This window comes from Mus pahari, chromosome 8 (assembly GCF_900095145.1).
Source record: "Mus pahari chromosome 8, PAHARI_EIJ_v1.1, whole genome shotgun sequence".
In the NCBI taxonomy this organism is placed as follows: domain Eukaryota; kingdom Metazoa; phylum Chordata; class Mammalia; order Rodentia; family Muridae; genus Mus; species Mus pahari.
The window spans coordinates 69770249-69784774 of NC_034597.1; the positions used below are offsets into that span (position 1 = coordinate 69770249).

The 14526-nt window shown below is 41.8% G+C and overlaps 2 protein-coding genes across 9 annotated transcripts in view; one reads left to right on the top strand and one right to left on the bottom strand.

The window, feature by feature from the left end:
- Nucleotides 1-4641, bottom strand: part of Naa16 (N(alpha)-acetyltransferase 16, NatA auxiliary subunit) — a 58365-nt gene extending 53724 nt beyond the window's left edge. For 2 of the 4 annotated variants that reach the window (XM_021203368.2, XM_029541585.1), the window contains exons 1-2: nucleotides 4489-4641; nucleotides 1079-1163 (exon numbers count right to left, since the gene is read on the bottom strand). In XM_021203368.2, coding sequence (XP_021059027.1) covers nucleotides 1079-1163; nucleotides 4489-4542 — 139 coding nt within the window. In that variant the 5' untranslated portion in view covers nucleotides 4543-4641. Of the gene's footprint in view, nucleotides 1-1078; nucleotides 1164-3954; nucleotides 4296-4488 lie in introns of those variants that run through there. The other 2 variants (XM_029541583.1, XM_029541584.1) reach the window with 2 other exon arrangements.
- A 6654-nt stretch (nucleotides 4642-11295) lies between these two features.
- Nucleotides 11296-14526, top strand: part of Mtrf1 (mitochondrial translation release factor 1) — a 25525-nt gene continuing 22294 nt past the window's right edge. For 2 of the 5 annotated variants that reach the window (XM_029541649.1, XM_029541646.1), the window contains exon 1: nucleotides 11296-11534. In XM_029541649.1, coding sequence (XP_029397509.1) covers nucleotides 11504-11534 — 31 coding nt within the window. In that variant the 5' untranslated portion in view covers nucleotides 11296-11503. Of the gene's footprint in view, nucleotides 11573-13314; nucleotides 13423-14526 lie in introns of all 5 variants that reach the window. The other 3 variants (XM_029541647.1, XM_021203808.2, XM_029541648.1) reach the window with 3 other exon arrangements.

Consider the following 14526-nt stretch of genomic DNA (forward strand, 5'->3'; position numbering starts at 1 on the left):
CAGCCAGGGCTATACAGAGAAACCCTGTCTCGAAAAACCAAAAAAAAATTCCATTTTCTAAAACTTCATAAAATGAAAACTTGCACTTCCTTCAGGAGATTATCTCATAGTTTTATAAAGGTGAACAGTATCGGCCTATTTTCCTAATTAAATGGTCTTAAAATGTGTCCAAGTCTAGTGTTCTAAGAGAACTTAGTTAGCTATGTTATGGACCATAATTTTCCAAGACCAACCTGATCTTCTCAACGAGCAATCCCAACTAGTAAAAATGATGAAAAATAAATGTAGACTTTATTAGGAACAATTTAAAAAAACCTTAACAGCCTAGTTATGAATGGATGGTAACATATTTATATGCAGACGAGGCAAACAGGAGGAGCCAGCTATGTGGCTTAGTGAGTAAACACTTGACACCAAGCCTGAAAACCGGAGTTCAACCCATGGGACCCACATGGTAGAAGAAAACCAATTGATCTTGGACCTCCTCACATGTACTGTGGAATGCATGCAACCAGTACATACACTCACACATGATAAACAAACATAAAAATAATAAAAACATCAAAGAATAAAATATGTGTTTTTATCTTCGCACTATTCTACACTGCAAAGAGCCTACTTTTATATGCAAGAAACTGTAGTAGGAAATTAGAGTCTAGTCAGAGGGACAGATGAAAGAAATCTAACCTATAAGCTGAGCATCTCTAGTTCAGAAGTCCCAAATTCTAAAGGATCCAAAAGTTGGAACTAGAATTTCAAGATTTTTTTGAATTGGCGTGTATAACTGGCAATCTAAACAGTCCAAACTCTGAGCTCCTCTGGCACCTGAAGCACTTCCGAGAGGGATGCTAACAAGCACATTACCTCATCCAGTTGTCTCTTACCGACTTCCTCATCAAAGGAAAGGCCTGCACATACTAGAGCGTGAAACTAGCTCAACCTAAGAGTCACTTGAAACATAACCAAGAAATGCTAAACATTCACGCATAGAATCACGCATACTCCTCCACTGTCAGAAGTCCTGTCTGGTTTTAGAATTATATTCTCCCAAAGCACATTGCAACAAATGAGACAGTACCTCCATGTTCAGCAAATTTCGGGTTAGAAAGAATCATCTTGCAAAACTTGAGGCCATTTTTGTACTGCTTCTGTTCGTAACATTTCTAAAAGGAAACAGCAGGTTATTTTATAAAATCATGAACCAATTTTTATTATATCATATAAATTCAAGATCCAAAGTCTAAAATGTGATGACATGCTCTTCTGTCTATATTAATCACAGCATTAAGTGCAGTTTTATATGCCTTGACATGTAGCATTTCCACTATTGTACATAAATGAAGAATAAACTCAATAAATGCATAATCACCAACCAACACCGACACAGAGTAACAAATTTTAAAGCCATGTAAAGGTGACTTAGTTACCACTGACCGGCTTTCCCCAGTGCCTTCCTCCACTCATTCTCATCCACCTCTGGTAACTTCTGCTCAACTTTTCTAGTATCAATTTTTCTTTGTTTCACATGAGCCCTCGAATCTCTGAAGTCTCTGTCTATGCCTGGCTTATTTCACTTAACATGATGTCTCATTTCTTCCTGTTACTGAAAATATATTTTCATTCTTTCTAGCTGATTACCATTTCATTGTATGTGCCACACTGTTTTATCCATTTATCAGTTGAAAGGCATTTAGACCGTTCCGTTCCCATTCATTGGCTTTCATGCATGATGTTGAACAGTGCTATAATGAACACTACAGATGGCTCTTCAACATACGGATCTCAATTCCTTTGGATATCCCCAGCAGTGGGACAGCAGGATCATATGGTAATTCTATAGGTATTCTCATTTTAGTTTGACTTTCTGTTTGTTTTTAGAAACTCCCTCCATAAAGTTTTGTGTGTGTGTGTGTGTTTGTATGTACGGATCAGAAAACAATTTTTAGAGTTGGTCCTCTTTTTCTAGCTTTCCACAGGCTTCAGGGAATGAACTCTGGTCAAGCACTTTACCTGCTAAGCCATCTCACTGGCCCACCACACTGTTTTCTATATTGGTGGTACTGACTTCCATTACCAAAAACAGCATACAAGGGTTCCATTTTCTCTACAACCTTGACAACAACACTTCTCTTTTGTCTTTTTAATTATGTTTAGTTCTTATAAAAATTCCTTTGAAGTGGTGCTATTATCTCACTTTACTAATGTGGAAAGTAAAGCAAGATAATAGCACGCAGATACAAACCTCCTACCCTCTGCCTGTCCATACTATCACTCTTTCATCTGCTACACAGTGCTATCACTCTATTGTTGCTGACATTCTGTTTATTTACTATCTTCAGAACCATTCTCTGACTTCTAGGAGAATGAATGCTTTAAAAAAAATTTATTTATTTTATTTTTATGAGTTCACTGTAACTATTTTCAGACACATACCAGAAGAGGGCATTGGGTTCCATTACAGACAGTTGTGAGCCACCATGTGGTTAATGGGAGTTGAACTCAGGACCTCTGGAAGAGCAGTCAATGCTCTTAACCACTGGGCCATCTCTCCTGCCCGGAGAATGAATTCTTGAGTAGGCTTCTTTACACTGGACAAGCAACCCAGAGCTGCTCAGGAAAACCATCCTCCTAAGCCAAAACACAGCCTGGTGGCTCATTCCCTATCATCAACCAATCCCAGTCAGTTCTAGGCTAGCCTAGATTATACAACCTACTGTGGGCTAGAGTGAAACTCTGAAACTTAGCCTCAAGGTAAGTATGATAAAATAGGGCCAGTGAAATGGGTCAGTTAGAAAAGATGCTTTGCACCAAGCCTGACCTGAGTTTGACTGTGGGAGGAGACAACTGACTCCTGGAAGCTGTCCTCTAATCTCTGTACAAATACCATGGTGTGCACACATGCACACAAATAAATGTAGTAAAAAAAAAATGGTTTTTTAAAGGTCCAACTTGAACTATAGAGGTTCACTTGATAATTAACAAAGACAGTGGGCTATAAGCAGAAAAAACTACTGAGGAAGACTATCAAGTGTTCTTTAAATAATACTGATCTTTGTCAGCTACCAAAGGAGTGAACACTCTGTCATTTATTTGCCACACACGCTTGTATCAAAGTGAGATTTGAAATATATCATCCCGTGGCTAGATGTGGTATCCAGAACTGTAATCCCATCACCAGATGAGTTCAAGGTTATCTCTGGCCAACCTGAAATATATGCCCTTCTCAAAAAAACAAAAACAAAAACAAAAATCAAAGTCCCCCCAGTCCACTTGTATCATTGTTAACATTCTCAATGCTACATGCCAAGTTTCTGGCATGAACCAGTACCAGTGTAAATTTTTGTCAGGTGATGGCAACAAAGTACTCTACCGTCAGTGTTTCCTTACAGAACATCTCAACAGCTAACTGCTATTCAGCCACGTGCTCTCAATATAAATTCACCCTGAAATCTAAAAGCTTGTCCTGCAAGTAGCGCATTCTCTTTTTTGTTTGTTTGTTTGGTTTTTCAAGACAGGGTTTCTCTGTATAGCCCTGACTGTCCTGGAACACACTTTGTAGACCAGGCTGGCCTCGAACTCAGAAATCCACCTGCCTCTGCCTCCATTCTCAAATTAAAAGGACAGCTCAGAACATACAGCTATTATCTCGTATTCTTTTATAACTCTTAAGCGCCCCGCGACATACCGAGAAACGTATCACCTCTCTCCTCCCTGAAAGGATAGAACCTGGTCAAGGTGCCAAGGTGGCAGATATGCTGGCACACTCCCCAGAGAAAACTTCTTGTTTTCTCTGGCATAGTGGCAAATGCCTTGTATCCCAGCACTCGAGAGGCAAAAAAAAAAAAAAAAACAGCAGCTCTAAAATCTAGGCTTTGTCTGCATAGGGAGATCCAGGCCAGCCAGGGCTACAGAGCGAGCACGTCTTAAGGAAAATTTAAAAACGTAAAACCGAACCTCGTTTAGCTGGGCATGGGTCTAACATGACCAAGGCAACTTCTTCTTATTATTATCATCATCATTACTATTATTATTCAGGCTTGCTTCAAAGCCACGTAAATGGTCCCAAGCACAAAGCCCGTCTCCGCAGCTTTCATCACGAGGACGAGTTAGCATCAAATTTCTGGCAAATCACTTCCAAAACGGGGCCAGCATAAACATGCAAACTCTCCCGCCCAGAGGCATGGGCTCCCGAGGATCGCGGGCTCCGTGTCCCCGTCACCCCGCAAGCAGCGGTGCCTGGCCCAGCCCGGACCCGAAGCAGCTCGGACTACCCTGCCGGGCGGACTGCAAGAAACGCGTTGAGCCCGGCGCCGGGGTCCCGGCGGCTCGGCCGGGGAACTTTCTGGAAAGCTCCCGCAGCGGGGAGCTACGGAGTCCGGGAGGGATCGCCGCGGGGGAAGGGAAGGGAAGGAGAAGCGGCCGGAGGAGAGCGAGCAGCGCTCGGGGAAGTAAAGGAAGCGCGCAGGGGTCGGGCGGGCCACCGCTCACCAGCACGCGCTTGAAGAGGGCGCTCTCCTTGGCGGGCAGCTGCCCGCAGGGCATCGCGGCGGCGGCGACGGGGTTGGCCTGCGAGAGCGACCAGCCGGGGCCCGGGCCGCGGGTTACCTCCGCGGGATGCCACGGGAAGCGGAACACAGCGCACTCCAGTGGGCGGCCCGGGAGGGAAGCCCGCCCGCGCGCGCCAAGATGGCGGCCAGGGCCCGCCCCTCCCCTCCCCCGCCTCCACCCCGCGGCGCGCATGCGCAGTCTCGCGGACCAGAGAAAGACTCGAATCTTCTCCGCCGGGGAGGACTCCGGGGTCGGTGTAGGGCTGTGGCTCCTGTCACCTGGTCAACCCCAAGTCGTTCACGCGCCCTAATCTCTGGACGCTGTCCGTCTCACGCTGGCTATTAGGCTTCTGCCCTAGATGATATAAAAAAACGTTTTCCGAGTTAACTTTTATTCTTTTGTGCGGTGGAAACCCTGCTTAATACAATGAAGGCTCGTGATTTAGAATCCATTTTCCCTTTTCTTGCTGTTTTTAAAAGGACTCTTAAAAAGAAGCCTTATCTTTTCATTGCATATCAAAGTAGTGATCAGACCTTGAAATGACTGAAACTGGCGAGACAACCCCCTTAGGCAAAGGATAGGAAGGAGGGGGGAAAAAAAAAGAGTCTCAGCCGCATAGGGGACCGAACATTTTCAGTAATCATTGCAGATTTTTTATAGGTCTACTGATCCTCCAGTCTACTGCCTCTTTCACCACATAGGCTACCCAATAATGGGATAAGCAGGATACAATCCTAGAATGTTTCAGGGACGATTATTCCAAAAATAAAACATACCAATGGCACGTAACAACATACAGATAGACATCTGTGACAAGAAGGATCACATACCAGATGTTGGTGTAGTACTAAAAGATGTATGTAAACATATGTATATAAACATATAAATTCTGAATCCTAGTTTCTGCATGTGCCTGTAGTAATAGCACTGGAAAATCAAGGGCAAGAGGATTTTTACAAGTTCAAAGCCAGGCTAGGCTATGTAGTGAGAACCTTTTTTTTTTTTTTTTTTTTAATGGGGACAGGGCAGAAGCTACAGGCAGCGGGAAATGGAACAGCCTGTACACCTGAGTTCATTCTCCAGAACCCTTTTGTTTGTTTTGTTTTTTAGAGATAGGGCTTCTCTGTGTACCCTTAGCTGTCCTGGAACTCACTCTGAAGACCAGGCTGGCCTTAAACTCAGAAATCTGCTTGCCTCTGCCTCCCTAGAGCTAGGAACAAAGGCGTGTGCCACCACTGCCTAACATGTAAGGTGACTCAAGACAGGGGTTGCCCGTGTCAATCACTTGTCAGAGATAACTATAGGTAATAATTCTACATGAGACACCACATTGAGGATGCAATGTTTGCTTTCAGGTGAACTTCATCCTATGCCCACCCAATCCATCCCCTATGTTTGATTTGGTTTGGTTTGGTTTGGTTTTGAGAGAGGGTTTCTCTGTCTAGCCTTGGCTGTCCTGAAAATTGCTCTGTAGACTAGGCTGGACCCAAACTTTTGAGATCTGCCTGCCTCTGCATCTCAAGTGCTGAGATTAAAGGCATGTGCCACCAATGCTTGGCCTAAAACAACCTTTTTTGTTTCTTTTTTGTTTATTTATTTGTTTGGGTTGTTTGTTTGCTTGTTTCTAAAAAAGAAAAAGAAGCCGGGCAGGGTTGAAGAGTTGACTCAGTCATCAAATACTTCTAGCTCTTCCAGAGGTCCATAGTTAGGTTACCAGCACTTGACAACCCCCTCTACACCCAGAGGACCTGACAATTACTCCTAGCCTCTGTGCTCTCTCTCTCTCTCTCTCTCTCTCTCTCTCTCTCTCTCTCTCTCTCACACACACACACACACACACACACACACACCATAATTAAAAATAAAATAAATCTTTTTTTAAAAAGGAAAAAAAATGCATGGTGGCACACACTTGTAGTCTCAGTGCTGGAAAGTTGAGAACACCTCCCTCCAGCCTAGCCTAGCCTATCTGGTGAGCTCTGTCCTAGTGAAAAACCCTGTCTCAAAAGCCAAGCTGGACAGCTCCTGAGTTGTTTACACTCAAGATTGCTCTCTGACCTCCACACACATGCATACATACACAGGCACACCCACACGAGTGCTCTCTCTCACAAACACACACACTTGCACACACAGGCACACACAGGTACACCCACACAAGTACTCTCTCTCTCTCACACACACACACACATGCACACACGAGTACTCTCTCTCACAAACACACACATGCACACACAGGCACACCCACTTGTGCATACACACACACACACACACACACACACACACACACACACATACCTTAGTCGTTTAGGCATGGTGGGGTAAAACAGGGGCAAGAATTCAAAACAAAACAAAATAAAAACCTCCACTAGGGCTGAAGAGATGGTTCACAACCATCTGTAATGGGTGGGGTCTGGTGCCCTCTTCTGTTGTATCTGAAGAGAGCAATGGTGGTGTACTCATATGCATACAATAAATAAATAAATAAATAAATCTTAAAAAACAAAACAAAACAAAACAAAAAACCTCCACTAGCTGTGCTGTGGCTATATAGTTCCAAGCCCAAACCTTAGACTATATAAAAGATACAATGTCTGCACAAACAGAAAGCCTAAATGAACCAGCAGCTGTAATTTTATTACTGCCTTCCTGTTTTGTCTGGAACAAAACTTATTTCTACCTTTCAACTGGAAACAGAGTTATAACATCATTGTGATCTGCTGCACAGCAGGGTTACATGAATGTAATGCTTAGTCATTTCAAAGCCAAAACTAAAAGAAAAATTCTATGTAAATCAAAATGCAGTGTTTCTTAGAAAGAAAGTCAAATCCTGATTGGGAGCATCTGGGATTTCTAGCTAAACATTCTTTCCTGGCACTTTAGACAGGCTGTGCCTCCTTTGGAATCATGCCTTAAGTAAAATAACAGTACAGCCACATACCTATTTTATATAACTAGCTGACACAGTAAAATCTAGGAGTTTGCAGTTATTCCCAAAACCCATGTAACCAAGCGATTAAAGGTTGTTGAGAAGACAGCTGTGGTGGTTTGAATGAAACTGCTTCTATGGGCTCATGGATTTGAATGCTTGGTCCCAGCTGATGGAACTGTTGGGGAAGGATTAGGAGGTGTGGCCTTGTTGGAGGAGGTGTGCTACTGTCACTGGGGCTAAGCGGAAGAGGCTTTGAGGTTTCAAAATACCCCGTCATTCCCAGTTAGCTCCCACTCCACCTCTCATTATTGTCTCAACATGTAAACGCTCAGCTACTACTCCATCCCTGTGCCTGCCTATCTGCGGCCATCCTCCCCAGCACAGACGCATCGTCTGAAACTCTAAGCAAACCCCCAATTAATTTTTTTAAAGGTTGCCATGGTCATGGTGTCCCTTCAGAGCAATAGAAAAGTAATTAAGAGAACTTACTAGGTTGCATATCACATTCCACCCAAGATTCTTGGGAATGGTGGAAATCTTTGGAGGAAGTTAGATCAGAGGGATATATTCTAGAAGGAGAGATACTAGAATCTGGTACCTCTTCTCAACACTTTGCTTCACAGTTCTTTGTTTGTCTGTTTGTTTGTTTGTTTTTAGAGACAGGGTTTCTCTGTGTAGTCCTGGCTGTCCTGGAACTCATTTTGTAGACCAGGCTGGCCTCGAACTCAGAAATTGACCTGTCTCTGCCTCCCAAGTGCTGGTATTTCCCAGTTCTTATAAGGTGAACAGACTTAACACCATGTTCTGCCTTGCCAAAGGTCCCAAAGCAAGATGTCTAGGAACTGAAACTTTGACAACTACGAAGAAATTATTTCCTTTTTTGTTTTGTTTGAAGTTTTGGGTTGTTTGTTTGCTTGTTTGTGGGTTTTGTTGTTGTTATTGGTGGTGGTGGTTTGGTTTGGTTTTTAGAGACAGGGTTTCTCCTTGTAGCCCTAGCTGTCCTGGAACTTGCTCCGTAGACCAAGCTGCCCTCACACTCACCGAGATCCACCTGCCTCTGCCTCCCAGGTGCTGGGATTATAGGCATGTGCCACCACACCATGTAACACATATTTTTTTAAAGGTATGTGCTGTGCCCATGGAAGACAGAAGAGGGCACCAGATTCCCTGGAACTGGGGTTATAGATGATGTGAGGCACCATACAGGTGCTAGGACTGCAGTCTGTTTTCTGTAAGAGCATCAAGTGCTCATAAGTACTGATCCATCTCTCCAGCCCCAACATAGCTGATAGGGAACGGTTTGCTAAGCTTTAAATATACTCTTTCAAGCTGAGTAGGGATGCTTGTTTGTAAACCCAGGTCTTTGTTGGATAAATGCAGGAGGAACAGAAGTTCAATAGCAAGTTCAGGGACAGCATGGGCTACGTGAGACTCTATCTCAAATACCAACTAAATAAATATGCCTTTTCAATTACATTGTGAAGATCTCTTTCTTCACTAATTATCATGTACATGCCACACTGTTTTCTTTGTTTAAAAAATTGGCAAATAATGCACTGTACTTCAAACTAAATATAACTTGGCTTCAGGATTCTTTTTCTATTGAGAGATAACACAAAGTACATAAAGATTAATTTATATTTTAAAAATGTTCTACATATTCATCAGTCTAGTCAAGCTTTGATAACAAAATACCATAGGCTGGTGGTTCAAATTCCTCATGGTTTGGAGGCAGAAAGCCCCTGTCTTAAACACCAAGGTGAGCTTTGCCTGTTAGCTTATAGATGGCTGCTCTCTCACTGTGTGCTTACATGCCTGTTTTGTATGTCATTTTCTAACTGACTCTCACAGGCTTTCCCCTGACTTCCATTTGAGTGTGCAAACCCACTGAAATTAATGTTTTTAGTGTATGTGTGTCTCTGTGTGGATGTGTGCATGTGTGTATGGATGCTTATAGAGGCATAAGACATTGGATCCTCTGGAGCTGGACTTAGATGCCATTGTAAACCACCTACTGTGGGTCCTGGAAACTGAATTTGGGTCCCCTGGGAGATCAATAAGTGCTCTCAACATGTGAGTCATGTCTCTAGCTTCTAATTTTGTTTTTTGAGAGAAACACATTTCGTGGTGGCCTTGAACTAACTATATACACTTCTGAGTCTCCTGCTTCTACTTCCCAAATGTGACCTGCCTCACAATTACTGGCAGGAATTCTTTTTTTGTCATGTTAAAATCTTTTTTTTCTTTTTTCAATTTTTATTAGGTATTTACCTCATTTACATTTCAAATGCTATCCCCAAAGTCCCCTATACCCTCCTCCCCCTGCTCCCCTACCCACCCACTCCCCCTTCTTGGCCCTGGTGTTCCCCTGTTCTGGGGCATATAAAGTTCTGGCAGGAATTCTTAAGGTTTTTTTTTTTTTTATGTATTCAAGGGACTTGAGTCTTTGGAAACAGGGACTTACCATTGCCCAGGTAGGTCTGGTACTCTGTAGCCCAGGATAGCCCAGGATGGCTACTAGTCTCCTATCTCAGCTCCTGCGTGGTCGGATTTCAGGTGTGAGCCATCATGCTTGCCTCCTTAGATGTGTTGTGCTTTAGTTTTCTCTTCTGCAAATGGGTTTTTAAGATTATTATAGAAATATATGAATTAATAGGTTTAAAGCATTTAAATTAGTGACTAGTATGTAGTAGGTAGAAATAACTACCTTGAAGTACATATTAGTAAATATTAAATATTATTTTGTTATATGTTGGTTTCTAACTTTTTCTCTCTTTCCACCATTTTTACTTTCCCTCCCCCCCCCTTTTTTTTTCTTTTTGCACAAGGTCTTGCTATGTAGTCTTGGCTTGCTTTGTAACCCACTATGTAGCCCAGGCTGCCTCAAACTTGTGATAAGCCTCCTCTGCCTCAGCCTCCCGAGTGCTGGGATTACAGGTGTAAACACACTTCCAATTTCTATTTGTTTGTGTGTGTGTGTGTGTGTGTGTGTGTGTGTGTATGTGGTCATAATTTAAGAAACTATCTACTAAAGCCAGAGATATAGTATATATTTATCTTCACTTTCAAGAGGAAAATTGAAGCATGGAGAGATCTTATTACCTGTAAATGTGACAGCTAAGAACTGTGTCCTACTATGTTCGCATGGCTGTACAATTGATTGGACTTTTTTCTTTGCCTTGCTTTTTGTTTGTTTGCTTGTTTGTTTGTTTGTTTTTGAGACAGGGTCTTGTGTCTCTAAACACACATGTAAACCACACTATTTTAAAAAAATTCTAATTCATAGATGTAATTGCCTATTGGGGGGGTTCTGTTATGATTTTTTTAAATACAAATTTATAGTTTTCTTTACTCTCTGTTTTAAACAATACCGGCTGAACGTGTAACAATTACAACTCAGAATCTACAAAAATTAATGATTGTGGGGAAAAGATCCCATCTAAAAAACAAACTCCCAAGTCTGTGGATATAGCTCAGTGGTAGAGCTCTTGTCTAGCAAGCATGAGTCTCTAGCTTTAACCTGCACTCTGAAACAAAACAAAACAATCAGTAACTTAGAAACTACTGCTTTAAGGGTTGGTAACACGTAAAGAAATTCTTGTGATTTCACCTTTCACATACTGTAGAATTTGATGTGTAAATTAGGAAAAAGTTTCGCTTCTAGGTTTGCAAGTAACTGAAAAACCTAGGTTTAGGAAGAAAGATGGAGCAAAGGGGTTTGGGGGTGGGAACAAGAAAGCCTGGGGAAGGGTAAACTACAACTCCCAGGATTCCTTGGTGAGGGCACTAGGAGAGGGCGATCCGCTCCCTTTGGACATCACGGCTCCCGGGAGTCAGCTCCAAATCTGTTCTACGAGTGGTCCTTGCAGAGCAGTATCCTCCCCGCTTTGTCATTTCACTCTTGTTTACCGTTACGGACACCTAAGGACCATTACTCTGCAAAATGGAGGAGGAGCCAGGAACAAACCATAACCCGGAAGCAGTCGCCTGGAACTGATCATGCTTGCTGTATCTTGAGCTGAAATGCTGTGGGGCACAGAAGGCTCAGTTATCAGTAAGAAACGAGAACGTCATTTTTCTTCTTTTACTTAGGTATTCATAATTCTTTCTTGGCCGTAAGAGGGCTTTTTAAAATTTTCCCACTGCCCACTGGTGTTACTTCCTTTTAGAATCCATAATACTGACTTACACAACGTGATTTTCACATTCTGCGCCTGGTGCCCGTTTACTGTCACTTTTAACACACCAGGAACTGAGAATTGCTTTTAAAAGATCTAGTAATACTGGGTTGTGGGGGTGATGTCGAAGCCTTGCTCTTTCTAGGTTTAGGCAGTTTATTCATTCCACGGCTACTCCTAAACTGAAAAGTTTAGCCAGAGCTATCATTACTAAAATCTGCCATCCTTTTCTTCTTTCCGCAGTCAAATGAACACTCCTGATGTATAAAGATGCACTTCTGCAGTATTAAATGTGTGGCTGCTGGGCATTCTCGAATTCTTTCACAATTCAAACTTCAGCTGTTGATTTGTTAGATGAAATTTATTAATAGAACCCAGTATATGCTGAATCTCGTGATTATTTAGTTTTTAAAATGATAATGCTAAGTTGGATTTAGCAAGACCAAAGGGGCTTATATTTGAATGTGTTGCCAGGCACAGCAACAAACAACAGTTGTAATAAAGGCTGCTTCTGGTAATTTGTTGTGCTAAGGATCAAAGCATAGGCCTTGAGCGTGTTGGGCAACTGAACTACCACTGAACTACATTCCCCAAGCCATTCTGCTAAATTTTGACCCTTATTTCCATTTTTAATATCAGGAGGCAAAACATTTTCTCTATCTTGCCCTTATCTGAAGGAAGAATAGATAATTATTGTACATACCCAATTTCACCTAATCTGTCATTTTTTTAAAAAATATTTTTGTATGTGTGCATGTAACTAGCTGCATGTATGTATGTATGTATATCATATGTATGCTTGGTGTCCAGGAAGCAAGAAGCGGATGTCAGATCAGTCTCCTGGAACTTGAGTTAGGGACAATTTGTAACCCGCTGTGCAGGTGCAGGCCTTGGTCCTCTGCAAGAGCAGCAAGTACTCTTAACTGTCAAAAATTTCTCCAGCTTGGTAATATTCTGTAAGTGTTCAATATGAAAATAATTACTGTTTAAAAGACATGGAAAAGTCGGAAAACTTAAAAGTTTTTGTAATTTCACAACTAAGTAAAGAATGACTTACTTAGTTACACCATTTTGATGGATTTCTTTTGTCTTCTTTTAAAATACATGTGATGGTTTGAATGAGACCATAGGCTCATATATCTAGGTGTTTAGTCCCCAGTGAGTGGAACTGTTTGGGAAGGATTAGGAGGTGTGGCCTTGTTGGAGGACATGTGCCACAAGAGTGGCTTTGAGGTTTCCAGAGCACATGCCAAGCCCAGTCTCTGCCTGCAACCTAGAGATGAGAGGTGAGCTCTCAGTTCCTTTTCCAGCACCAAGCCTGTCTGCTTGTTATCACACTCACCACCATGATGTTCATGGACAAACCTAAAACTGAGAGCAAGCCCTCAATGAAGTGCTTCTTTTTATAAGTTGCCTTGGTTATGGCGTCTCCTCATAGAAATAGAACAGTAACTAAGACAGCATTCTTTATCTGCTTTTTCCCATATAGTATAGAATTTAAAACAAAAACAAAAACCAGAGATTATACTGTTTTGTAATCTGGTTTTTCTTTCAGTTGTTAAAATAACATCATTGTCTTTTTTTTTTTTTTCTCACTACCAGATCCTCCTGGTGTGTTAACTTGGTCTTTTAATATCCGAGGATCTCTTCCTTTAGGTTTGGCTAAAAGAGAAGCATCCTTGAGAAGTGATCCCAGGGTTGAGAATGAGAATCACTGATCTTGGAACAGACAGGCTGTTATAATACAAACTCTGCCTCTATCCAGTGAGTGAATACTGGTGATTAAGTTACCTAAAGTCTTTTGGTTTCTGAATGCCCTGAAATAAACAATTAAAACAAAGTGCTTGCTTAGCATGTATAAGGCCCAGGGGACAATCCTTAATCTCTATCTTTCCCTCCCCCTCACATGCCTGTGCACACACACACACACACACACACACAGAGAGATACACAATATATGCCCTGTCTCTCACACTCTCAACAATAATAATAATAATGAAAACAATAATATTTTTTTAAAAAGTTAATAAATGCAATAAAATTGCTGATTTAAATTTATCCAGACATGTTGATGTACGTTTGTGATTCAGCGTTTGGAAGGCTGAAGCAGGAGACCCCGAGTTTGAAGCCAGCCTGAGGTACATAGGAAGACCCTTTTGTCAGTTAAACTAGATAGCAGATAACAAATTAATATTTTCCTTGAATTTCATAAGTATATGGCTATGAACCACCTAAAGATACATTATTATTTTATAGCTGTTTGCTTGCTTGTTAGTTTGTTTGTTTTTCGAGACAGGTTTCTCTAAGCCCTGGCTGCCCGGGATTTGCTTTGTAGACCAGGGTGGCCTTGAACTCACAGAGATCTGCCTTCCTCTACCTCCCAAGTGCTGGGATTTGAGGCATGTTTCATAGCTTTTTATAAGTGTATATTTATGCACTCATTTAAAGTTAGAACTGCCTTGACCCATTCTAGTGTTGTATTTGTTAATTATACTCCTACACACTTGTCTTAGTTGTATATATAGTTACTCTTTTTGCTTTTTTTTTTTTTGACAAAATTATCTTGTATGCATGTGGAGGTGTGCAGGTAGACAGCTTTCAAGGATCAGTTTTCTTTACATCAGTTGTATTAGCCAGGTCGTGGTGGCGCACACCTTTAATCCCAGCATGTGGAAGGAGAGGCAGAAGGATCTCTTTGAGTTCAAGGCTAGCCTGATCTACACAGAGTGAGTTCCAGAGTACCCAGGGCTACACAGTGAAACCCTGTGTCAAGGAAAGAAAGAGAGAGAAAGAAAGAAAGAAAGAAAGAAAGAAAGAAAGAAAGAAAGGAAGGAAGGAAGGAAGGAAGGAAGGAAGGAAGGAAGAAAG